The sequence below is a fragment of the Manis javanica genome, chromosome 14, assembly GCF_040802235.1.
Source record: "Manis javanica isolate MJ-LG chromosome 14, MJ_LKY, whole genome shotgun sequence".
Lineage (NCBI taxonomy): Eukaryota > Metazoa > Chordata > Mammalia > Pholidota > Manidae > Manis > Manis javanica.
In genome coordinates, this window is record NC_133169.1 from 2,293,347 (window position 1) to 2,318,418 (window position 25,072).

At 53.8% G+C, this 25,072-nt stretch overlaps 1 protein-coding gene and 1 long non-coding RNA gene across 8 annotated transcripts in view; one reads left to right on the forward strand and one right to left on the reverse strand.

Annotated features, from left to right (window-relative positions):
- The window catches only part of RCSD1 (RCSD domain containing 1), a 59,724-nt gene extending 35,526 nt beyond the window's left edge, over window positions 1-24,198 (reverse strand). For 2 of the 5 annotated variants that reach the window (XM_073222161.1, XM_073222159.1), the window contains exon 1: window positions 24,009-24,190. In XM_073222161.1, the coding sequence (XP_073078262.1) occupies window positions 24,009-24,014 (6 nt within the window). In that variant the 5' untranslated portion in view covers window positions 24,015-24,190. Of the gene's footprint in view, window positions 1-2,659; window positions 2,724-24,008 lie in introns of all 5 variants that reach the window. The other 3 variants (XM_037023798.2, XM_073222160.1, XM_037023799.2) reach the window with 3 other exon arrangements.
- Window positions 7,145-10,921, forward strand: LOC140846296 (uncharacterized). Of its 3 annotated transcripts, XR_012125325.1 has the most exons (5): window positions 7,145-7,499; window positions 7,984-8,076; window positions 8,762-8,898; window positions 9,665-9,774; window positions 9,910-10,920. It is a non-coding gene; the product is annotated as an uncharacterized lncRNA (long non-coding RNA). The 3 variants fall into 3 exon arrangements; XR_012125323.1 differs by having other exon boundaries at window positions 7,984-8,898; window positions 9,910-10,921; XR_012125324.1 differs by lacking the exon at window positions 9,665-9,774 and having other exon boundaries at window positions 7,984-8,898; window positions 9,910-10,921.
- Window positions 24,199-25,072: the final 874 nt, after the last annotated feature.

Below are 25,072 nucleotides of genomic sequence, written 5' to 3' on the forward strand. Positions count from 1 at the left end.
TGTACATTTATCACTGCAGGACTATTAAAGCCAGGTGAGATTTAAGAAGATTCAACATCCCTACAGAAGTCTTGGCTAAACCCCTTTTAGGGAAGGCTGGAGAAAGTCCCTGAAAAATAAAAAGCCACTAATTGACAGATACAGGGGGTGGGAAGTTACAGAGAAATTAAGTCTCAGCCACTGCAATGTCAATGTTGAAGCTGATGGTCCAGTTGGGGAAACATGACGCAAAGGCAAATTAAATAAAGAGCGAGTTAAGGAGAGGCTGGTACAAGAAGGGGTACCCGTGGGGAGCACACGGGTCTGGGTGTAGCCCAGGATGGAAGCGTGGCTGTGGCGGAGGACCAGGGAGGAGAAGCTGGGGGCAGGGAGAGGTTAAGACAATTGCCAGGTGGTCAGGGACAGTACTCTGGAGACAGGTTGTTTGGTTCATGACCACGTTTCTGTCCCTCATGTGATGTGGGCAGGAAACTTAGCCTCTTTAAATTTCAGGGGCCTCATCGGTAAAGTGGGGGCAGCTCATTAACCATAGACGGTGTGAGGCTCAAGTGAGGGGGCACATGGTCAGTGCTTAGCACAGACCGTTGTACAGAATAAGTGCTCATAAATCCAGGCTAGTATTAAACATGAAGTCAAGGTACTGGGAGTTTATCCTGAAGTGGTGGATCTGGCAAGGAGTTTAAGGGAAAACAAGGGTCCTGAATTCTTCCCATGGAAATCACAGCTGCAGAGAGGAACACAGGCAGCCCCAGCGTGAGGCAGACAGCCTTTTGGAGAGAGGGGTGGCTGTTCCGGGAAGGGTGGGCAACCCGGCTGGGAGGGCAGGAAAGGACCCTGTGATCCCGGGAGGCCAGGGAGTGGGGCCATGGAGAGTCCAGGGACATTCCACCTCTATCCCACCAGAAAGAAGGACAAAATATAGAAGAGAGTTGGGAAAATGGAAGGAAAAATACCATTTAAGGAGCAAATGGGGGAGGGGGCTGACAGGAGAGGGGAGGAAGGACAGAGGCTAAGAGCTGGAGATAGAAAAATTCCAGACTGCTATCAGCTATAGGGTCTGGCCAGCACAGACACGTGGTCTAAGGGGAGCCTGAGACAACAGTTCCCGGCGTCCCTCGCTGAATTCCCACGCCTGCCTCTGGGTTCGTGACATTCTGACGGCACACTGAGATCAGTTAGCTGCCGCCTAGGCTGTCACAGCAGGGTGTGGGATGAAAGAGGGTTAGAATGAAATGTTTCCCTTTCTAACTAAGAGAGAAATGCCAGAAGTTATTTTTAGGAAGCCCCTCTTAAGAAAAAATGTAAAACTTTGTATGGCAAAAATACTATAAAGGACGTAAAGAGAAAATAACAGATCTGAAAAAGTGCTTGTAACACAGATGAAAGGAGATATCTGCTGTGTAATAACAACGGACATAAATATGCAATTCATAGAAAAGGAAATTTAAAAGCCAAGAAGCCTAAAGAGATGCTTAAATTCACTTGTTGTGGAAATGCAACTTAAATTAACACTAAGCTTTCTCTTTATGCTGGTCAGATGGGCAGGGAGGGAGAGGGGAGAGAGAGAGAGAGAGAAAGCTCTGGCTGTGTGGGAAACAGGGAGAAAGGGACCCTCATAACCCTGCAGAAAATGTGAGTTGCTACAGACTTTTGGGAAAGTTATCTGGCAACACTGACTAGATTACATGATGCAAACCTTTCCACTCTGCCCCACATTCCCGCGAATCCACTCCATGGGCATAAAAGCCCCAGTTCTAGGGACGCGCAGGCTGACTGCTGTGGGGCTGAGAGCCGCACACCACTGGAGACACAGCCAATACCCATTAAAAGGAAGATGCTCTGTGGTCCACCCATATACTGTGATGTATGAGGAAACCATTAAAAGGAATGAATTTGAGTACTCCAAGCTTCCATGAAAACTTGAGAGGTGAGAATAGTGAGATGCCGAGAAGTGTGTACAGTGCGGCCCCAGCTTTGTAAAGCCACAACCGAGCAACCAACCTGTATCGTGTGTGAGTGCACATCTACAAGGGCCTGTGTGCATAATGCATATGCAATACTTATACAGCCATAGAATATGAGGTGCCCTACAGAGGGTCTGGCTGAGGTTTGGAGAGGCGGTGCCATGGGGAGGCGGCCGCGTGGGAGGAGGCGAGCCCGCAGGTGCCCACGCCCGTAAGGACCTGCAGGGCTTGCTGTGATCTCAGTCAGGCACACGTGTGTGTGTGAGTGAGCTAGCACTGATGTACAGGGCTGTCCACGACAGGTTTTCACGGGAAAGGTAGTAAGTCGCCAGTATGTATCATGTGGACAACATCAAAGAAAGGAAAATTAAAAATACTGTGAGTTTCTTGCACTCCTCCCCAAACCCTTCGGGGAAGTCTGGTTTAAACAGCAGCAAATCCCGGAAGCCAGCTCCGGAGTGGGTTGTCAGTCTTCTCAAAATATCAAAACCAGGGCCTAAGCTGGGGACAGGACACATAGGCCTGGAGGCCAGGAGAGGAGGGGTGAAGTTAGAGATTCCGTAAACAGATTCCTGCAGCGACATTGACATAACCATGCCTTGGAGCGATTTTTAGGCTCCTAAAATCTAAGCCAATTTACCCCATTTAGAGTAGCCAGCAACACGTTTTTAGTGTGCCCCTTGGTTACTACATACTTTTCTCTGCTCAAGGATATAGTGGGTCCCATGCCAACTCATGCTCCCAGCTCAGCATGTATTCCTAGAAAAACCAAATTACAAGTAAGAAGAAAGAAACAGGCGATTTCCTTTAGGCCCCACACCCTGATTTTCTGTAGGTCTTGGACGACTGAGCGTGGAGTCAGTTACACCCCTGCTGATAAACAGACCACGACCCAGTGGGAGGGGGGGTTGCTCACGAATCCATCGGTTTCGGCAGGGAAAGGCGACAGCATCCGTACTGACCCAGCGCTTCCTCTGTGCGAGGCACACCGCCCAGGAGGCCCACTTACTCCTCAACAGCCCTATGAGGCGGGTGCCATATTATTACCCTGTTTCACAAGGAAGCATAGAGAGAAAGCAGCTTTCCCAGAGTCACAGGCTGGGAGAGTGGGGTTGGGTTCAAAACACGACCTATTAACACCACGCGGCCTTCCTCCCTTCTCTGAAACCTACTCCTAGATGTCAGTGATGTGAAAACAGGACCTGCAGCTCTGACGCAGGGAGGCGATGCCGTCTCCCAGAGTGGACGGGAAACGGAGTCTCCCAGGGTGGAGACCCACTCTGCGCCTGGGTGTACCCTTGCGGCCTGATCCCTCGGGGTGGGCCTAGAGAACCCCACTGCCTTCAGAGGCCAGGGAGGCAATGCAGAGGAATGGGTGGGGGGCTGGGAGAAGCCCTGTCCACCCAATGAAAGAGACCAGCGCTGCTCAGCTCCAGCCCAGTGCCCGTGTGAGTTGCACTGAGTCACTTTTCAAAAGGTCATTAAGTCCAAGTAGCACCAAAACTACCGATTTTTCAAGAGAAGATTAAAATCCCGATTATTAAGTACAATCTATTCATTTTGTGTCAGCTCAGTTAAAAAAAAAAAAACTCTCAGTGGGAAGAGAAAATCTCTGTCTGCAGTATTTGCCCCAGAAGCCTATCAGTTTGCTATTTGGATTTGTGAGAACGGTGATTTTATCCTATTCCACCTGTTTACCTGGATAATCCCAGGAGGTACCTTTTGGTTTACTACATGAATTTATTTTTAATTATTATATGTTAATTAACACCACATTATCATTTTTCTTAAAATTAAATAATATGAAAGGATTATGACTCCGCATTGAATTCTAAGGGGGATCACGCTTTAGAACTCCAGACAGGATGGGAAAACCTGCGGCTGTCAGACCCCCTCACCATTCTGAGCTTTAGTTTCCTAACCAGTAAAATGGAGCAGCGATTCCCAACTCACAGCATGGCTGTGAGGGTTTCAAAAGATGGGCCATTCCTAAGAGAACTCAATAAATATTTGTCCTATTCATTTCTTCTTAAAGATGGATGTGTGGCTCTGTAAATTCACGTCTATTGTAAAACAGGTGATTGCTTTAGTCATGTTTTCTTCACTTTATAAAAGGCTATCCCATCATGGGCTTCTCTGGTGCATGAAAAATATGTTTTCCCTGAAGTTTTAGTGTGTGCATGTTTTTGGGGGGTCACAATAAACAAGTATTCTGCCTTTTCAGTAGCAGAGGCATTGTCCCCTGTTCTGTGAGGCTGTCACTGGTTGGAAATGGGAGAACTGTCCTATAAGTAAATAAAGAATGATCCTACCAGGGCCTGCATAGCAGCTCTGTCCTTAAAACCACTGGCTAGAGTGTTGCTGAGACCATGGGCTTTACTCTCTCCTTGGCACCTCCCACCAGCTGGTATTAGGAGCAAGCTGCCAGGCACTGCAGTGAATGGAGGAGTCACAGAGTGGGTTATGGGGGGGCCATTGTTCACCTCACCTTGCCCAGATGGGGTGTGAAGGGTCACACACAGGTCAGAGCAAGAAGATTATTTGGGAATCTCAGGAACAAAGCTGATTATGTCATGGGCTCTGTTCTTTCTGACAGCAACGCTGTAGGAAACACCTGTAGACAGCAGGAAACTAGAGGAATTAAAAATATCTGCCTGGTCCCTAAAAAATAAATAAAAGAGGAAAGTAAAATGGCCTCTTTTCTTCACAGGGAAAACAAACAAAGCGGTATCTGGTTTGAGCCATTTCCTCTCTGCAAAGCACATCCCTCCTGTGGGCCACACTCCCAGGCAGAGACGGGCCGGGAGCACAAGCTCCAGAAGCTCGAGACATCCGGGTGCCTGGGATGGTCGGCAGCCAGGGTCCTGAGCAGGGGCCAGGCCTCCAAGCTTGAGGTTGGTTCCCTTTGCAGGAGGGAGGGTGAGAGGAAGCTGAGCTCATCTCCCTGGGGAGAGGTGTAGCCTCCACCGAGTGCCAGAAACAAGGAGCCCTTGTGCTGTCCCCCCGGGCAGCCCTCCCAGGCCCAGGAAGTCAGTCCCTGGGAACTGTGACCTGGGATGACAGACCCTTTGGGGCAGGACGTGACTGCTAGGCTGCTGGGTCTGCAGGCTCTGGCTGAGCACGGGAGCGATCCGAAGGTGGGAGGGTCAGGGAACATGTTCTGCTCTTCTCGTAGGCAGGGTCTCCAAGCCTGGTCATCCTGCCGGCTGCATTTGCAGTCTGGCCTCTCCCTCCTCACTGCGGCCACTGCACTAAGGCCCCCGTCTTCTCTCCCTTGATTGGGGGGAGAGATTAAGGGCACCTAACTGATTTCTTTCCTCTGTTCTTCTCCCTCCTGCCCACTCTCTCCTGTGCTGCCCAATCTGTCTAAAATCTGTCTGATCATGTCTTTGTTTGGCTTACCTACTATATGATCAAATCATCTTAGAAGAGAATATAAGGCTCCCATCCACCTGTCCTTCCTAAAGGATCACACTTACTTCCTCAGCAGTGACAGCCAACACATACCGATATTCACCGTGTGCCGGTGCTTAGTAAAGACTATCGCACTGGATCGACCACCAGCCAGCCAGGCACAGGGACCATCATGCTGTGGACGGTGGGACCGGAGCTCAGAAAGGCTGAATGACCCCCCTGAGGTGGCAGAGCTGGGATTCCCACCCCGCAGTCCAGCTCCACACCCTGCCCTTCCCGCCAGGAGCCTCCTGACGCCCTCTGAACACACCGTGCTGTTCATGCCTCTAGGCCTTTGCACAGGCTCCTCCTCCACCTCAGAAACCTTGATTCTTGTTCCCTCTGCCTGGATAGCTTTTCTTCATTATCCAAGACTCCTTGCTACCTCCTCCAAGAAGCCTTCATGGACCTCTCCCTGGGCGGTGTCCTCACAGCCATCCATGCAAACCTCTCTCAGAGCACTTCCCTTGCTACACTGAACTTCTGCCCCTCTCACCAGAGTGTGACCCCCCGCTTGAAGCCTTTACTTCAGTCTCCCCTATTCCTAGCAGAGTGGCCAACACATAGTGTACAATAAATACTTACTGGTTTAAAGACATCAGCCATTGGGTAAAGACGGAGGCTCTGGCCTCTAGACCAAGTGTCTGAGCCTCAGGATCCTCGGAGTCTCTACAGTAGGTGGGAGCACAGTCTGCCCGGACCCCTCCTTTATTGCAACGAGGCCCAAGTTTTATATTTTAGAAACACTTCCTGTGTGACTCTAACCTGCATCCAGGGTTCAAAACCATTGCTTTGATCTAAAGAAAGACCCAGTGGAGACAAAGCCTGGGTAGACGCTGCCAAGGGAAACCACACAACGTGTTTATACACTGCAACCTGTGTGGAATAAACACCAGAAAGAACTCACAGATAAACTTCCAAAGGGATGGGAGAAAAATACCAACCCAAAGCTGCTGTTTGGGAAGAACAGGACATCACAACTCAATAACAAAATGCAAATCAGCTTTAAGGTAACAACTATTAGACCGGCCAACTACGTTCGGATGATGACAAAAACAACAATAAAAACAGAGATGCCAGGATTACTGGGAAAATTTTCCCTTAAAATTGCTGTTAGCATTCGCATTGATTCATTCTGCCCTCGCCTGAGACAATGACCTGGGACGGCGTAACAAGAGCTCGAAAACGCCTCACTCTATTTTTAGACTGTACACCAAGGAAATAATGAAGAAAATGCAACTCACACAAGATTATCCATGGTATTGCTAATCACATAAAGGTGAAAAATCACACACCAGCTGGATACCAAGTTTTAGAGAACAGTTGAATTAATCTGCAGAACATAAAGCCAGTAAAACCCTGTGCTCCTGTTAAAAAGGACAGCTATTCAACATTCCTAGGAGCTGTGCGTGGGGCAAAGAGCAAAGGGCTGAGAGATGCCCAGTGTTCTGTAAACAGTGATGAGCACGCACAGCAACATAAATACCCACAGACAAAGGCAAAGTGAATTTGGAAGAATGGGCAAAAAAATGTAGTGCTTGTCAGCCTGGAAGCTGTTCGGAGTTTTCATGATTAGAGAACATGTGCCCCCAGCTGGGGCAGCACCCGCTTGGTCTCCCTCCACGGAAGGGCAGGCCTGGCGCCAGTCTGGCATTTACCCAGGCCTCTTGGCTGGAAATATACTCCAGTACTGGGCACGGGGAGGTTCAACTTTAAAGGGGCCCAGTTCCTTTTAAACTCAAATCCTGTGCAGTTTTGGCTGCCGAGAAATGGGGAGTGAGGGCAGATGGGAGCCGGGAGGGAAGTGTCTGCCCAGGACCTGGTAACAGGGCGCCAGCCGCCCTGTGGGAAAGGCCCCTGGCTGTGCGGGAGGAAGCATCTGGGCCACCCCCCAGATAAGGCGGAGGTTGGGGAGTGCCGCCCTGCTCGGGACAGCTGGGAGGAAGCCAGTCAGAGTCTGGGTCTCCTAACTGACCAAGGGCAGAAAGACCATGGGGTGGTTTGAGCTGACCATGGCCCCCACCGTGCCCTTCTCTGCATGTTGGCTGGATGCGCACTGCCCCCTAACTGGAGTGGCGCCTGGTATGTGGCAGCCCTGAGGTTACAGGGCTGCCTGTGGGAAGATGTGGGAGAGCAGAGAGTGGCGGGGAGAGGGGCAGCAGGTGCACAGGCCTCCAAGGCCGAGGGAGCGGGAAGCAGCTCCGCTGGGACGCCCGAGGGGCCATGCAGCATGGCCGCAGGAGGGGCCACAGGGATTACCTACCCAGTGAGCCCGTGGGGGATGGAGGGCAAGGCAGCCTGCAGGAATGCCGCCCTGTGGGACGCAGCCCCCTGGGGCCCTGCTTCTCTCCAGGGTGCATGGACAGGCCCGGCAGAAGTAGCCAGGCTCGGAGCAAAAGGGGGCCAACAGATTGGGGGTTTGAGCCCTTGGGGTTCATTTTTGTCCCTGCGGCTGAGGTCTGGAGTGGTGATGTCTGCTGCAAACGCCCTGCGCTCACCCACGCTAGATGTGAGACACCGGATCTGGGGGCGCTATTATGGAAGGAATCATGTCCCCCAAATTCAGGTGTTCAAGCCCTAGCCCCAGGACCCCAGCGTGAGATTGTATTTGGAGACAAGGCCTCTGAAGAGGTGATCAAGGTAAAAGGATGTTATTAAGGTGGGTCCTGACCCAGCGCGAGGGTCCTAGAGAGACCGGGACACACGCAGGCACAGGGTGGGGCGGGGGGGCCTGTGAGGACGCAGGGCGAGGACCCCTCTCAAGGCCAAGAGGAGGGACCTCAGGAGAAACCGCCCCGCGACAGCTTAACCTGGGGCCTCTCACAGGGAGCTGGGAGGGCACCCCACTAGGCTCGGGGCCCTTGCGGAGCCTGGTGGAGGCCACCAGGGGGCTCACCCCTTCACGCTGCGCCTGCTCCTGCTCACGCGCACGGTGTCAGGCCGCAGTGCCCAGCCCTCTCCCTACCCTCTCCCACAGGCAGAACCCCAGGGGAGGGGGGCCGGACTCTTGCCCTCTCCCCTCCCCAGTCTGCTCCTAGTTGCTGCTTTTGTTTCTAAACTCAAAACACCTCACTGGGCAATGGGGGAGCCCGCAAACTTCTGACCTTTGCCCCGGATCGTGTCCGGATTGGCAGTGGTGCCCCTGCGGCGGAAGGCAGGTCTTTGCTCACCCTGCAGGGCCTCCTGTGGGGCCCCTGGGGTGTCGGACAGGGGAGGGGGAAGGGACCCAGACCCCAGAGAGTCGGGAAGCCCTCCCCACCCCCTGCTGGTTTCCCCTCTGGCTTCAAACAAGGACTCTGCCTCTGAGCAGTGATCTGGGGGCTGCCCACCCTGGCCTCTCACAGCAACAGCTGCTCTGAGCTTCAAAGGCAAGCCACCAGAGCAGGAAGCAGAGGCCATGGCGAGGTGCACGCCCCCCAGCCCCCCAGCCCGCCCGGCTCCAGAGTGCCTGCTTCTCTTTGATGGACCAAGTGATTTCCAGGTATTTTCCCACATTTTCAGAGGCGACAGCACCTTGCATCTGTGGAGTCCTTTACACCTTCTCCAAGTCCTTGACTATGAACACGTGATCTAACTTAATCCTCCCGATAAGCCAGGCAGGGATGGAATAACCATCCTGGCGAGGCCACAGATCTCGCACTGTTGGTGGCACTGGGGCCATGCTGCCCTTCCCTTAGCCTCAGCTGGGCCTTAGAAGGTTCTTGGCCCTGCGGAGAAGGGTCTCCCTCTCAAACTCCTCTCCCTCCAGACCACTGAGGGGCCCCTAAGGGTCTCCATGTCCTGATCTCTCCAGTCCATTCTCTGAACCACAGCCACACGGAGTCTTCTAAGTGTGTGCGTGGCAGCCCAGTTGGGGGCAGTCGAGAGCAAGAGAGGTCTGGTTGCAGGAGTGTGGCCATAACTCTCCGGCCCCCATGGCTCTGAGGAAAAATGGGCGGTGACACAAAGAAATGGCTTTGCAGAGCTTTAATGCTCCCTGTACACTCATTGGCCACACCAAATAACTGTCCCCGAGAGTGCCTGCTCTGAAGATGCAGCTCCGGCTCCCGTCTGCTCTTAGGCCCCGAAGTGCCACTGCATAGAAAGCTTGGGGCCTCCCCCACTGGGTCCTGAATAGGCTCTGTGGTCTTACACTGTCTCCCAATCAAACCCAGGCCAACGAGCATCTCCAGGGCCCCCAGCCTGGGCATGGAGCTCAGGTAGAACGTCTTAGGGAGGCCTTTCCCCCCCCCCCGGGTCACCCCCAGCTCTGTGTCCTGGGCGCGGATCTAATGGAACACTCGACGGAACTGTTGCCATCGCCTCTGATCCTCCAACCCCCTTGCGAGACTGCAAGCTTCCTGAGGGCAGGATTCAGGTTTGACTCTTCCCTTTTGTGTCCAGAATTCCCAGCACAGAACTGGACACAGTGGACACTCATCAGATAGTCACAAAGCCAGCAAGTGAATGCTTGCCTCCCCTCTCCAGCCTCCCTTCTTGTTTTCCTGCCCAGGACCAAGAGGATTTTCCCAGGAGCAAGTCCGCGGCTCCTACTCCCTCCTTGCGTGGGGGGTGAGGTCTTGGTGTCCCCAGGCTCCCTCTGCCCTGCCCCCTCAGCTGGCGCGCAACTTCTCCATCTGCAGCTGCCCACGCAGGAAGTACCTGATGATTGCTCCATTTCCCACAGTGCCCGCACCCCATTCCTGCCCCCCTACCCCCTCCCTGCTGGCGGAGGGGGGCCCACGAGTGCCTCCGTGGCTCTCTCTCCCTCCCATTCCCTTGCTGGCAGTTCTCACCGAGCCTGCCCTTCCCGCACACCAGGTGGAGCAGGCCTCTGGGGAAGGAAGGAAGGAAGGCCAGGGCCATTTGGCTCATTCATTGAGAACCATAAAAACATTCATATCCTTTAACCTAATAATTCCACCCCGGGGAATTGCTTCCAAAGAAGAAAAAAAATACATGGACTGTTTATAGCTGTGTTATTTGCAATAAAGAGAAAGTGGAAGCAAATGTCATGTCTCCAAACAGAAAAATGATTAAATAACTGTGGCATATTTATATTATAGGATATCATGCAGACATTTAAAATGAAAATATGACCATGTAGAACAAGCGCAATGTCTTGGGAATAACACTGACTGGAAAGAGTACAGAGCTGCACATACACCGATTAATTTTGTGGGAATTATATATGTGGCTAAAAATAATATACACAAAATTGGAAGTAATTCCACTTATATTAAGTGGAATTACTTTCCCTCAGTTTTTTTTTTTAAATGATGAAGGGGATAAAACTGTGGATCACAGGGAGCAAGAAAAAATAAAATAGTTGTGTTAAGATGGTGAATTTTTACAGTTTTACCTTAAAGTGCTTCATATTAGTTTAAAAAGAAATTAATACTTTAAAACTAAAGAGAATACCCTGGACACAAAGTCCTAGAGTTTTCCAAAAAGACTTTTTGTTAGTTATGGTTTTAGCATTGCTTTAAAAAAAATAACAAAAGCATCCCTCATTCAGACCTTCTGTGCATGTGGCTGTAGGTCTATAAATGACTGGATGTGGGTCCCACGGCCTGACTGCCCCTAAGAGCACTTGGAAGACCCCTGCCTACTGGGTAAATAATCCTGTCCGCTCTCGCCGTGCCAGACATTCTCTGCACCTGGGCCACCACAGTCCCCGCCCAGGTAACAGCTCAGAGGTAACCTTCACGCCTGGAGCTCAGGACCCTTAGGGGAGAAGGTGGGACCCCACCATGGGGAGTCCTGGGAGGTCAGATGGCAGGTGAAAAACCCAAATGGTAAAGCCTGGGGTGGAGTCTTTTTCTTTCTCCCCTCCTCTCCCATCCACCCACCCCCCACTCTTTCTTTCTTTCTTTCTTTCTTCTTTTTTTTCAAAAAAGGGTTGGTTTATGGGAAGTTTAGGGTCAGCCAAGCCCCCCCGCCCTTTGTATGTAAATGGAGCACCTGGCCCTCCCGGTTCCTGGGAGGGGTGGGGTGTCTACAGCCTTGCTCTCTTTACAGTAGCCCCCTGCACCACCCCTGCTCCAGAGACCACTTCTGTGCACCCGGCAGCGGCGCCATGTCTGGGCCAGTGTCCCTGTACTTCTGAATGTCCAGTTCTGAATGTCCTGTCAAAGCCTGAACTGACACCCGGCCTCTGCCCACCCCAAACCAGCAGAGATCTCGGGATGCCTGACGCTGCAGCCACTCTGCTCTCTGCCTCCCTCCTGCCCCACGGCGGCTCCAACCAGCATCCAGCACCACATCCTTCCTCCAGGGACCCCAGGCCAGCTCCGCATGGACCTCTGCCTCCCACTGAAGGGAGCCCATGCTGCCCTTGTAGGCTATGCACAATCTGCGCCCTATCTTTCTGGAAGAGTCCACCCCTCCTGCCCACCCCACATACACCAGGTACACGCGCACGCAGGTCTGCACACCCCGCGCCCTCGCGGGACCCCACGCTGTGGTCACTCTGGGAACCCAGGTCCCCATGTGCATCTCTCATTCCTCTCTCACACTCGCTTCTCACACCCTTCCTTCTCCCCTGCACTACGGCCACCTGCTAAAAACCTTCCCAGCTTTCCATGCCCTCTCTGAAGTCGCCCGCTGCCCCGAAGCTGCCTCCAGCCGCATCAGTGGGGATGTTCTTTCCAGGAGGACACCCCCCGCCTGCGGCCTTGTCGAGGTCCCGGCGCCGGGCACCGTGTGGCTTGCATTCGTTCAGAGACACCTTGTACCACTTCCCACCACCACTAATTAACTCTCAGCTGAGATGCTGTCTTTATATCGGACTCCCTCGGAGAATCCAGACAGCGTCTTCCACACGGTAGGCCCAGTACATATACGTGGACTGACTGCACACATGACTGTGTATTTCCACGCCAGGTCTGTCCTTCGCTGGCGCAGGACATTTTCCTAAAGCGAAGCAGGGGACTTCGCATTCATCCCTGTTTAATTTCACTGTGTTGGTTTTGGCCCAGCATCCCATCCTATATAAATCATTTTGAACTTGAATATGTCATGTATCATATTAACTATTCCAGCGAGGGTCATCTGGATTCTTTCTATATTTCATCCAAGTCATTAACAAAGACATGAACAAGCCAGGGCCAAGCATAGAGCCCTGTGGCCTGCCCCTGGTGACTTCCCACCACAAAGACCTGGGATGCAAAGTGCAGATGGGCATGGCAGCCAACCTGTTCCGAATTCATCTTGCCTAAAACCCCTCTGGAATACAAGTAATGTGACTGTTTGGGACATCAGAATACCCGTGTTGGCGTGTGAGGCACTCAGCCCCCGCAGCCCGGCTCAGGACTGACGGCAGTAAGAGGTGCCCTGGGGTGGCGGCTCCTTCCGGGCCGCGACTCCTTCCGGGCCCCGGCCCCTGCGGCTGTGCCTGAGTCCTGCGCTCTCCCTGGGGGGGCCTCCCATGCAGTGGTGGGAGGTGAGGACAGGTCAGGAAGAGGTGACCAAGGTGAGAGGGAAGAAGAAGGGAAGTGGTTCCTTGGTCAGACCATCTCCCCCCGTTTTCTCCCCCGTCATCCCACCGCTCCGCCAGGGTACACCGCAAAGTGCACCTGCACCCCCCTTTCACTCCTTTCCCCTCCCTGTCTCTGAAGGGCATCCCTGAGTTCCCTCTTGCAGGCCTTGGCTGCCCTGTAAGCCTGCATCCTGGACTTGCTCTTCTATGCCTCAGTTTCCCCCCGTTTCCCAGGTTCTAGTCTGGTGCCGTTCCAGCCCTGCTCCCAAGGACCAGCTCCTACCAAAGTCCAGGGAGTTTTATCGCAGGGGTCTGCCCGTGGCATGAACTGACCACCCTTCTCCCTACACACGCTCTTAGGCTGGAGGAAAACTTCAGGCGTCCTCCTGCCTGCCTGGGTCCCGTCATGGCTGCGCCAAAACCAAGGGAGGCCGTTCCCTTCTGCATGACTGACTATAAATCCCACTTAGTCATTCGACAATCACATCACACCTAATCTGTGCCAGGCATTGTTCTAAGCACTTCACACAAATATTAACTCATTTAATCCTCATAAAAACCCCATCATGTAGATACTATTATTATTTGCATTTTACAGAGGTGAGAAACCAAGGCACAGCGTCTGTGACACAAAGCTAGTGATGGGCAAAGTCAGGACTCCGACTGAGCTGTCCGGCTCCCGGGTCTGTGCTGCTAACCCCTACCTCACGCGGCCTCTCCCTGAGGCAACATGGAGCCACCTCGTTCAGGAGAGCGTGCCGAGTGCACGCCACGCTCACTGTCGGAACAGTGCCGATGACAGGCATTTCTAGAGCAGATCATTTAAGTTTAAGAGATATGGGCAAGTCCTTTGAAAGCACCGTGGGGCAGAACTGTGAAATACTTTCCTCACCACCTGCACAGGCCAGAGCCTCTCTAAGGTGTCCTCCTCGGTCCAGAACGGAGGCTTCGGCTTTGCTCACGTTTCCTGTCACCTTCTTCGTATCCCTCTGCCACCTCCCACCGGGCACAGGGAAGACCGGAGCTTTCTCACAGAAGACAAACTCAGGCTTGTCACAATTTTTCACAGTCTCTATTTAATAAATATTAACAACCACACCACCATGATTTTATGGGATATTTTAACTGTCCAAGTTCATAAATTGTCTGATTTGCCATGCATGATCTTACTTCTTTCTCAAAATAGCCCTATAAGGTAGATAAAGCAGGTGTCAGTTTCACAGATGGAAGCGCTAACCAGGACTCTGAGGCCAGTTACTGACTCAGGACCTGAGACGGTTTAGGTCTCTGCATGGCATCCCGTTGGCCTAAAGGGAACAGAGGGCAGCCTGTTGGTACCGTTTCCTTCAAATTCTGCTGCCTAATTCCAGTGCTGACTTGCAGGCTGAGTTTCATTAACCCCTTCTTTAGTGGGGGGGGGGAAGACAGTTCTAAATGTTCTGTAACTGCATGTAGAAAAAGGCACAGATTCCCTATTAACTATGGGAGAATGCTTCTAAGTCCAAAAAGATGGCTCTAAGCTGTCTCTCTTATGGAAGTGGTTGTTCCAGGGCTAAGGTGTTTAAGGAACATTTTAAACAGTGGCACCCAATGGCTTCTGTTCATATTCCATTGATACGTTTACCTATAGAAATGGGGTTATATTCCCCCATGTCTTCTCCTTCAAGCCTGCCTGCCCCTCCTAATTGCACCCCAAAGCATAAAGGACAATCGGAGTCAATGAAAACATTCTCTATACTTCTGAAGCAGCTTTCTTTTTAACCAGGAAGAACACCTCCAGCCCCGAGAGTTGGGTGAGGCTCTGGTGAATGAACCCTGAGTGGTGCCAATAAACATTTTCTTCCTCAGCCTTTACACCTTTGCAGCCTGAAAGAGACACTCTTGCTTCCAGACCCAGCTCAGAGATCATCTGCTTTGTGAGATCTTCCAAGATGCCACCAGGACACTCATGACAGTGAACTATCTCCAACTCTCATCGTCTGGGGCACGTGGGAAGCTTGCACTTCCCGTCCCGTAGTTGAGAAGAGCGTGTGGCTAGTTCTGATGTGGCCCTTTCAGGCCAGAGCCATGGCTGGGGAGGGTCCTGCAGAATTTTCCTTCCCTCTTCCATGAGAGCCGATAGTATTCCATAGGCAGCTGCTGCATCAACCCAGGTCCCAGGGGAAGGACAGCTGTGGTATGAAGCGGAGCCCCTGGCCATCCCTGCAGATGTGCAGCAGGAGTGAGAAATAAACCTCTGCTGTTTGCAGCCAGGAGGGCTGTGGAACTGCACTTAGAGTGACCCGGTGGACTGTCCTGACCACTGCAGTCACCTGTCCTTGTGCAATGGGACCTTCACTCCCTGCCTTTAGAGAGCCCGTCGCGTTGTTCTATAATCACTTCCTCCACTTTTGCTCCCACCCATCTACCTCCAGACTTGGTGAACCTTGAGGCCAGGTCTTGTGTCTTATTAACTCCAATCTAGTCACTGCTTAGTACACGTCCTTAAATAAACAATGAGGGGATGAACGCATGAGTAAGGGGTTCGATAACAGTATCAAATGCGATCATATAAAATGTAATTTTATAATCTGCTGGACACAGTCCTTTCTACTGGTAACTCTAAACAGTCCTCCCCAGCCTGCTTACACCAGCTGGGGGAAGGGTTCCTCAGGGTAGCTCCCTGGAAGTGCCCCGCAGCACCCTGGAGAGCTTCTTGCCCCGCTGTGGCTGTGACCTGCCCTGACATGCAAGTACGGGGGCCACCCAAGAGGCAGGAAATTTGTCACACAGCAGGTATCAGTGAATGTTCACTGGCAGTCACAATACAGCCTAACAATAACCAAGGAAGTCCCCAAGTCCCTGTCCCTGTAAAGAGTAGCAAGTCGTCTGCTATCGTGGGCTAAATGGTGGCTCCCCAAAAAAATACAATCAGTCCCTAATCTCTGGAACCTGTGAATGCTGCCTTACTTAGAGAAAGGATCTTCGCAGATGTAGTTATGGATCTTGAAAGGAGGAGATCACCTTGGGTTATCAGTGAGGGTCCTAAATCACATGTCCTTGGGAGAGGTACACAGGGGAGACAGTGAGATGCCCGTGAGCGGCCACAAGCCCAGAACGCCAGCGGCCACCAGGAGCTCAGACTAGCCTGCCCGCCCACCGCTGGCTCCCAGCCCCAAGCCTCTGTAGGGAACGTGGCCCTGGGGTCCCTCACCACAGAGAGAACACATGTCCATGGTTCTAAGCCACTGGCTCGGGGTAGCGTGTTACGGCAGCCCTGGCAGGCCCACAGCTGGCACCTCTCTGGCTTTAGGTTCTCTGGGGCCTCTCTAGCCGGGCACACCAGCGTGTGAGTCCCCCACTGGTCCCGGGAAACAAGGGTTTGAGGTCATTCTGGGGCTCCTTCTGCACACTTCAGTTCAGGGCTTTGTGCGGGCACTCAGGCCTGACTGGGCACGGAGAGGCCCCGGAGGGCATCACAGGAAGGAGGCTGGGGAGGGGGCAGCCCTGTGCCTGGGGGCCTCCAAGCCTTGGCTGTGGACTCTCAGCACTTGGTGGTTAAAGCAGGGCTAACAGAAGCTGCTCCTCCCCTTGCCCGCTGTGCCCACAGGCACTTGCTGGGTAACACCTAGCATTGCTGGTGCAGAGCTGGCGAGCCTGGGGGAGACAACACACAGACATGGGGGGAAACAAAGTAGCTATGGGTCAAGAGTGCCCTGGAGTGGGGAGGCCCTGTGCTGGCAGCCAGGGGACCCTCACCTTAGATCCGGCTTTGCCACTAACAGACTTTAAATGTGGCCATCAGTAAATCACTCATGTTTGAACGAAGGGAATGGGAGCAATTGCTAATGTTCCTTCCTGCTCTCAAAACTCTAAGCCCTAAAAATACACTTTTATTTAAACTTCCACATTTGCCATAGACATTGGCACTAGTTTCACCAGAGACACAACTGGAGCCTTGGAGAAGTTTTTCAGATGTGTGGGTGGGTGAGGTTCCAGGGTGAATCTGTGCCAGCCCTTAAAAGCCCCAAGTTTTGAGCCGCCGGCCTCTACCGTGGCCTGGCCCCGAGCCAGAGGAGACCTGGCCGGGTCAAGGGGCCTGTGGTCACCGGCGAGCCCACACAGGCACTGTGGGGCAGCCCAAGCTCCTCCAGGGCGGGCACTGTGGGATTCCACCCAACGGTGGCTTCACATGTCAGCTCTCCTGGTAATCATCTTTCAGACCTTGCGCAATAACCGTATTGAAGCCTCAGCTTCCTCATCTAGAAAACAGTTATAACAGAACTTCATGAGGATAAGGAAGATAAACTCAAGCAAAATGTCCGTGTACAGTAGGCTGTCAGCGAGTGGAGCAATCACCGCAACGGCAAGCTTTCGACTCCTCCCACGCGGACATTGTATGGCGGCTCAGAAACGGGCTTCTCATTTTCCATTTCAGAGGCAGGGGCGCCATCGGGCTGGGGGAACTGTCCATCTAGTTCACGTTCTTGGAATGATCTATGGCCAGTGGGGGATCTAGCGGGGAGGCCCTGGGCAGGCCCGGAGCCCTCTGCGGCACACTGCGAAGTGCAATTCCCTGTGGCCTCTGTTGTGGGTACAGGGGGTGGGTAACAGTGGCCACAAGGCCCAGCCTCTTGTCCCTGTGGCACTGTTTTGCTGGCCTGGCCCGGGCTGACCCCGTGGCCAGCTGCTGCTCTTCAGCCCCCTCAGCCTCAGCCTGTCCCTGCACTGCCTTTGGGCAAAGGGAAGAAGTGCTGGCTTTTCAGAGCATGCACAGGATGTGTGATCCCAGCGGGAGGACTGAGTGGGGCTGGAGGTACAGAGGGGTGGAAAGAGGAGTTTTTGTAAGTGTGCTTGTTCCCAGAGGCCTCTTTCTATCAGAGAACGCAAGAGGAACTCGAGGTGGCCCTTGGGGGGCTTGGCCAAAGGCATTCTCTTGGGGCCTGGAGCCTGTTTCAAACGGATTTCTCAGACCAGAGCACTGAGGTGGAGGCCCCAAGGCGAGTGCATTTACCACTGGGCTGAACGCCCCTGCAGACTGTGCACCCCAGGGCTGCCAGGAGGCCTGCGGAAAGCCCCCGCTGTCGGGGGACCCCCAGCAGAGGAAGCACATTTTCGCTAGCTCCCATTGGCAAAGCTGACTTTGGACTTCTACATACCTGACAGCTTATCAAGACATTTTTTGTCACGTCCTATGCATATATCTTGTTTTCCCAAATAGAAGAGAGTTCTTTTTATGGCAGGAACTGTAACTTACATTTCTCTGCATCTCCATTTAGGTGCCCAACTTCAAATATCTTTGTCTTACTTTATTTCCCAGGGGCGAACTGCCCCAGGTCCCCACGCAGACCACCGCAGTTCCAGCGCCAGCTTTGCGCTGTGATTCCCTCTGACCAAGTGCTTTTCCCAATTTTCTGGTCTTGGCCAACTGTTACTCATCCCTCAAGACTCAATTTAGAACTGATCTCTAACAGGAAGGCCCCCCGAGCTCTGGGCTGGACGCAACACCTCTCCTCTGTCCGCATGAGCTCCAACCCCTGTTCTGCTGTCACCCATTAGGTGCTTGCCTAACCCCTCTGTCCCCCCACCAGACTTGAGTTCCTCAAGGACCGGCAGGTGACATGCTCATCTTTTACCCCCGGTGCCTGGCAGGAAGGGGGCCTCCATACATGTCTTCTGAACCTAATTGAGAGCTAGTGTGTGGCATCTTGTGAATTGTTACCAATCAATTATAGAAGATTCAGCCTCAGAAAGAGCTGTGTTTGCTATCCCAGGGCCAGGAGGGCGGCCCTGATATGGTGCGGGCAGGTTCAAAAAGAAGGGCTGGGGACATCTGATGATGCAGACACTTAGTTCCTTGGCTGGAGATGATGTCCAGCTCCAATGTGCAGAGCTGCCTGGTGCTTCCAGCCTGGGGGCCCTGATACTAGCCATTAGGGATGGGTTCTGATGCATCTCAGGTGGGTCTCTTATGGAGGTAAAGGCCCTGCACGCCCACCTCACCTCTCCTGGGAAGCTACGGGCTTGCAATCGCAGCGGCTAGAGGTGCCTCCTGGGAACAGGATTTGACTTACCCAAGTGAGACGTTACAGGGGAACCTCAGGGGCCTACAGTCACTTTCCACAGTTCCCAGGAGGCACACATTCCAGCAGCCCAAAAGGAAAAAGACAAGGAGCCCTCAGCCCCAAAGACCAGCTGGAGGGCGGCATCCTCTCAGGTCTGGCCCAGGCGGATCCATTCAGGAGCTGACCTCCCAGAGTGCCCCAGACCAGTGTGGTCATGGCGGCAGCCGCGCCTTAGTGGGAGTTGGTGGTATCATTGTAATCTTTTGCACCAAGAGATAAAAATGTGTACATAACACCCTGAAGGCCGAACATGAGGTAATATTGCTTTTGTGATGAAACTGATCTTCTTAAGGTTTAGGCTGACCTACTTCCCAAATGAGAGAAACAAAGCCAGCTGCTGGGCTTCCACAGGTCCGGTGTGCCTGCGTCCCAGCAGCCTCAGGGGCTCCGTGTCTTGGCCTTCTCCTTTACAACACGGCAGGGGCAGTTAGACATTGTTCCGTCCCACCCAGAGCTTTGAGGGGGTCAGAATCCAGTAAGGTGAGGAGGGGAGCTCAGACTGGCTCTGCAAAGCAGGAACTAGCCCTGGAGGCAGGCAGGGCTGCCTCTGATTTCTCTGGAACCAAAATGCGTTCTCCTGGGGCCCTGATAAGATTACCAGGCTGCTGAGCCGCCGGTGTTCAGATTTCCCACGGCACCGAGCTGGCCGGGCTCCGGCTGGCCTTGCTGCGGGGAGCCACGCTGTGGGCCAGGCTCTGAAACCTGACTCCCACCCAGGAGTGCACACTCACCCCCTCCTGTGACAGGGCCTGGGCCCTTCTGGGCTGGCTGCTGTCACTGCAGGCCCGCGAATGGGAGGTGTCTGCTAAGTGGAAGCCAGTGGACTTTGAGGGTCCCACAAAGTGTGTGGGGGCCAGCAAGGAACATGGGGGCACACAGGCATGTCCCCCAAGTTCACTGAGCCAAACTCCAGCTTCCAAAGGCCATGCAGGTCCTAACAAGGACCTGTAAGCTCCAGCCAGCAGCCAACATATGGGTCGGTGACAAGGTGGCTGAAACAACAAGGGCTGTTAGTAAAACTGTGGCAGGAAATATTTAATGAAGTAAAAAGATGTCAGTGAGACAGTAGATTACAAAATGAACACATATGTATATGCACATGTGTGCGTGTGTGTGTGTGTGTATATATATATATATATATAGTAGGTCCACACACATTCTCTGCCTCTCCCCACCTCTCTCCTCTCTCTCTCTCTCTCTCTCACATCAGTAATACTGACCATCTGTGAGGATGAATAGACACAGAAGTCCAATAATTTTTAAGTAACATTTAAAACACAAGATCTACAACATAATAAATGCTCAATAAGTACTGAATAAATGGATGCATAAAAATCTCTGGCAAGGATGTATGTTGCCTCAGAGAAAAGAGCTCCTTCATGATCTCCGTCTAAGAAATTCAGCCTCTGTTCAGTGGTAGTAAAATTCCATTCTCATGGACTCAAGAGCGCTGTCAGGCTATACCAGAGTGCTTACAATTTATATTTTAGCAACAAAGAATATGAATTTAATTTTGGTGTCCTAAGTCTCCAGCTCTCTTTCCTGTACACGTCTCTCTTCTGGGCTCCCATCTGCAGTAACTTCGCCTATTCTCTCTCCTAGAGAAGAAACATGTCTGCATCACGAAGGACTGTGTTACTCATGGAGCCCTGGACATTTCTACTTAGAACAATCAAAACCAACATATCTAAACCTTGCTTTTTTAAAAAATCTGATCTTTCTCCCATCTTCAACCATTTATTTACTCATTCAGCAAGAATGCATTGAGTGTCCATCAGGCCCTTAGATCTTTAAGATATGGCCTCTGTCCTCAAGGGGACTTCCAGGGAGAGGGCCCGGTAGGCAGGCAGTTACAATCGCTGGGACTCTCATTCAGTTTGCACAAAGGGCTCTGAGAGCGCTTGCGGAGTCCAAGGGCAGCTGGGAAGGCTTTCCGGGGCAGAGACACGAGCGCCGTGGACCGAGAGGGGAAGGGGCTTCCTATTTCTGTTAATCCATTTATCAGGCAAATTCTTCTTGAGAAATGCTATGAATGTGTTCCAGGCGTTGTGCTGGTCTCTGGAGGCCTCAAGACTAGCAGGGCAGGCCCTGCCGACAGAAGGCTTACAGAGCTGTAGAGGCTGCAGGGCCATCTCCCCGGTGCTTGGACCCCAATCCGCTGGGCACCCTGGCGAGCTGGAGCACAGATGCCATTTTTTATTTCTCCCACAACACATGGTCTTTACCCTTCCCTCGTCCCTATTCTCACTCTCTCCTGAAGTCAGGATGTGCCTGGACACCCAGGGAAGCACCTCAGCCTGGTCCCTTCGCTCACCCTGAGGACCAGTACTTCTGCAGTTTCCCCTTCCCCATCATGGCCACCATGCGACCCAAACCCCTCAGGTTCCTCTCTGTCCATGGAGCAGAATCCAGGGCCACCGGCCTGCTGGCCTTTGAGGGCTGCAGCCAGCCTCTGTCTGAATTTGAGAAAGGCACCTCTTTAGGGCACAGCTGGGCAAGGAGACTTTGTATGAAGAAAGTAGCCCTTTCCTCTGACGGGCTCGGACTTCAGCTCATACTCATCTGCTTGGCCAGCATCCACTCTACTTGGGGGCCCTGTGGGTTTTATCTTATACCTTCCATTTTTTCCTCGGCTTCTCTGCCTTCCTCTCCAGCCAAGCTGGCCTACTTCCTGAACACAGCTGGCATGTTCTCCCCATGCCCATTCCTTGTGCCTTTGTGTTCTCACCACCCACACTTCTACCAAGGTTTCTGTCAAGTCTCACCTCCAAGTACTGAGACACTGTAGAACTTCTGTTCTGCAGCAGCCACTCCTGTAGAGCTGGCACATTTGATAATGATACACACAACAGAATCTAGTAGGCCTCATTTCCACTACTGGATGGTGAGCTTTTAGGAGGCATCTTCATCTTGTTTGTCCCCCAGGGCTTAATGAGGCCTGAACTAATGACTGATAGTTTGGATAATGGTAACAATGACTTTAAAAAGGAAAAGGTTTCCCAAAGACTTCTAGGAGGTCAGTGGATTCTAGAATGAATGTTGAGTAAGCCTTGCTGGTCTGCTTTGAATTCCTAATACTGGGAAGTAATGTAACCAGTTTCTCCCTAAATAGAGCAGTCCCCTTGTGTCTCAGGCGGTCCCCTTGTGTCTCAGGAGAGGGCTTTCCTCAGACACTTTTTTCAGAATTCCAAGTCCTACACCCGCGTATCACGTCCCACTGCAAAAAGCTTACTTCCGGGCTAAGAACCGTCACTTCCCCAGCCTCTTGACTTCCTTCAGGAGGCTAACAGTTGTGGTCCTTTTTCAGGGGTTTTGACAAACTTCAGAAGCAGCCACTGCCCACCAGCAAATCCAGAGGCCCTCTGCAGACTCTGGGTGAACCCACAGGCTTCCCGGCTGGTGGGCGGCCCCCCGACCCTGGGCAGCCCCCCCACCCCCACCTTGGGAGCATTGATCGTGGGGCCCTGCACAGCTCAGTCTGTAAGTTGGAGGCCTTCTCTTCTCATGCCCCAAACCACACAGGAAGTCGCTCAGGTGACATTTTCAGGGCCTCTACCACACACTGTTCATTCCTCAATGGAGGGAGAAGAAAATGGAAAGAGTTCCTTGCGTCCCTACAAGAAACTGCCAAGTTGCACGTGGCCCTCCAACAGCAACCTGCCTGTAAGCCTACACTTGCTTTGCTCTTAATCTTCCCGCCCATTACTGCAGGACATCAGACAAGTCCTACTTCATATCGAGCCTCTGACCCAGGGCCTGAGGCACTGGCGCTCTGTCAGAGGAGGGGACCCACCTCCAAGACAACTTCAACAGGAGCCTTCATCCAGCCTGACAAGCCGGGTGTCTCCTGGGCCAGCTCCCTCCTCTGCCCTGAGGCTGTGGACCGCCCAGACCACCCTGGTGCCCGCTGGGTCTGATCTTCCGGTAGAGTCGTGAGCACCACCTGCCAGGTTACTTCCCACCCTCATCTGCCCTGTTCCCTGACTTGCAAATGTTTCCGTGGACAGTCCAGCCTGGGCCCCACCACACTTTCTAAGCCTGCCTGAGGGTGATCCCTGTTCCTTAAAGACAACTGGTTGGGCTGGATGCCTGAATGCAGGACGCCTGCTCACGAAGATCTGCTGCTCCTGCAGAGTCACGGAGCCTCACAAGTCAAACGAAGCACCAAGCTGAGAAGAGCCCCGGGGCCTCGAGCTAGAGCAGGGGAGGGAGCGGAACTGTCTGTGCATCGAGTGCGGCTGAGGCCGGCGGGTGGAAACCACCCTAGAAGCTACGTGATACCATTTGCAACTTTTTTCTCCATCTTTCCAAAAACCCGGGCCCTGCTGAGGCCGACTAGGCCTAAATGTCAGGTCTGGGTCCAGGGGGGCAATCTAGGGAAGCTCAGGATGTGGGGGTGGGGAGGGGAGGGCGCAGGGGCACACCAGCCAGTGCCCTGCTGGACGGGGGTGGGGGCCTGGACCTGTGGGGGCTGGAGCAGCGCCAGGAAAGGCCCAGGCGAAGAGGGGTGCCTCTCCGCCACGCACCCAACAGATGGGGCCAGCACCCCGAACACCTGGTCTCAGAGGGCAGGCAGCAGCAGGAGTTTCCCCATCAATAGTGCCATCTGAGCGCCACGAGGCAGCTTTTCAGAAAGCCCCGAGGGGAGATGTGGCAGACAGGAGAGGCGCTGGGGGGCAGCGGCGGCGGGACCCTGCAACGCGATGGGGCATCGGGCACGGGAGTCGGCAGCCCGGCCAAGGGCCTCTCGGGCCGGCTCCTTCCCTTGCCACAGCCGCCCCTTCGCGGCCGGCTGCTGCCTTCCCGAGAGCTTCGCTCACGTTTGCCGTTAGTTACCAAGTTGGCTGTGCCCAGCTTTGCTCCTGGAGCATGTCTGTCCCCTACCCCGACACCTGGACCCCCAGGGTGGTCTCCCCGCTCGACAGGAGGTCCCTTCCTGCCGCCCAAGGGGTCCCCGGCGGCGCGCCGTCCCCCAGAGCTGGCCGGGTCCAGCCCTCCCGCGCGCGCCCGAGTCCCCGCGCCCCGTACCTCCATGTCCTCGGGTGCCGGCCCCGCTCTGCGCCCCGGCGGTCTGGCTGCGCGCCCCGTTCTGCGCCCAGGAGGTCGCGCTGCGCGCCCCGCTCTGCGCCCCGGCGGTCGGGCTCTGCGCGCCCCGTTCTGCGCCCGGGAGGTCGGGCTGCGCGCGGCTGGGCTGGGCCGGTCTCCGCTCGGGGCGGCGGCGGGGGCGGGCTGTGGGGGGAGGGGAGGATGGAGGAGGGGCAGGAGCCCGGCGACCAGGGTTAAATTTAGACACAGATCTAAACAGACACTGTCCCCTCCCAGGGCCGGACGCGAGCAGGCGGGCCCCGATCCAGGCATCTGCCCAAACAAGGGGATGGCACCGCGCGCCCCTCGTCGGAGCGGTTTCTCCGGACCCTGCCCTTCACCGCGGTCTCCGTCCTTCCCGACCCCCGCCTTCCGTTTGCCGTCTCTCTTTCTCTCGCGCCCAAAGTCAACGTTGGCCTTTCGTTCAGTTTATCTGCTTTCTTTTCTAGTCCCTTCGCTTCCGCTCCCCCTTACTGCCCCTCGCCCTGCCCTCTGCCCCTAACTGCCCCCTGCCTCCCGGTTGCCCGCAGCCCGGTGGGCGAGCGGTGACTCTCCACGGCCGCCGCTCTGCGGCCTCCAGGGACCCAGAAGGGCAGCGGTTGGGACCCAGCCTGCAGCGCCCAGCGCACCTCCCGGTCTCGCGTCCTCAAGAATCCACTACCCATCAATCTGGTCATCTCTCATCCGTGTATCAGCAGGAGGAGAAAAACGGGGAATCAAAGCTAAGTTTTCCAAGCTGCCTGTTGGATGCAGTAAACCTTTTCCTCTTTCTTAATTTGATTGACGTATTTGATTTTTCTGGAACTTTTGGCTTCCACAAGCGGCTTGCTGAAGGCCCTTTCCCCTGTTCCTGTTACCTGGAATAAGGTGCGAATCCTGAACATCAGATTCCCGTAAGGCCCACATAGCCACTCTCCCCCAGGGCCGCCCTCGCCCCCTCGCAGGGAGGCTGCTCCGACAGCACCCAGGAACTGGAATCTGCAGCAGGTTCCTGCCCGGCTGCCACC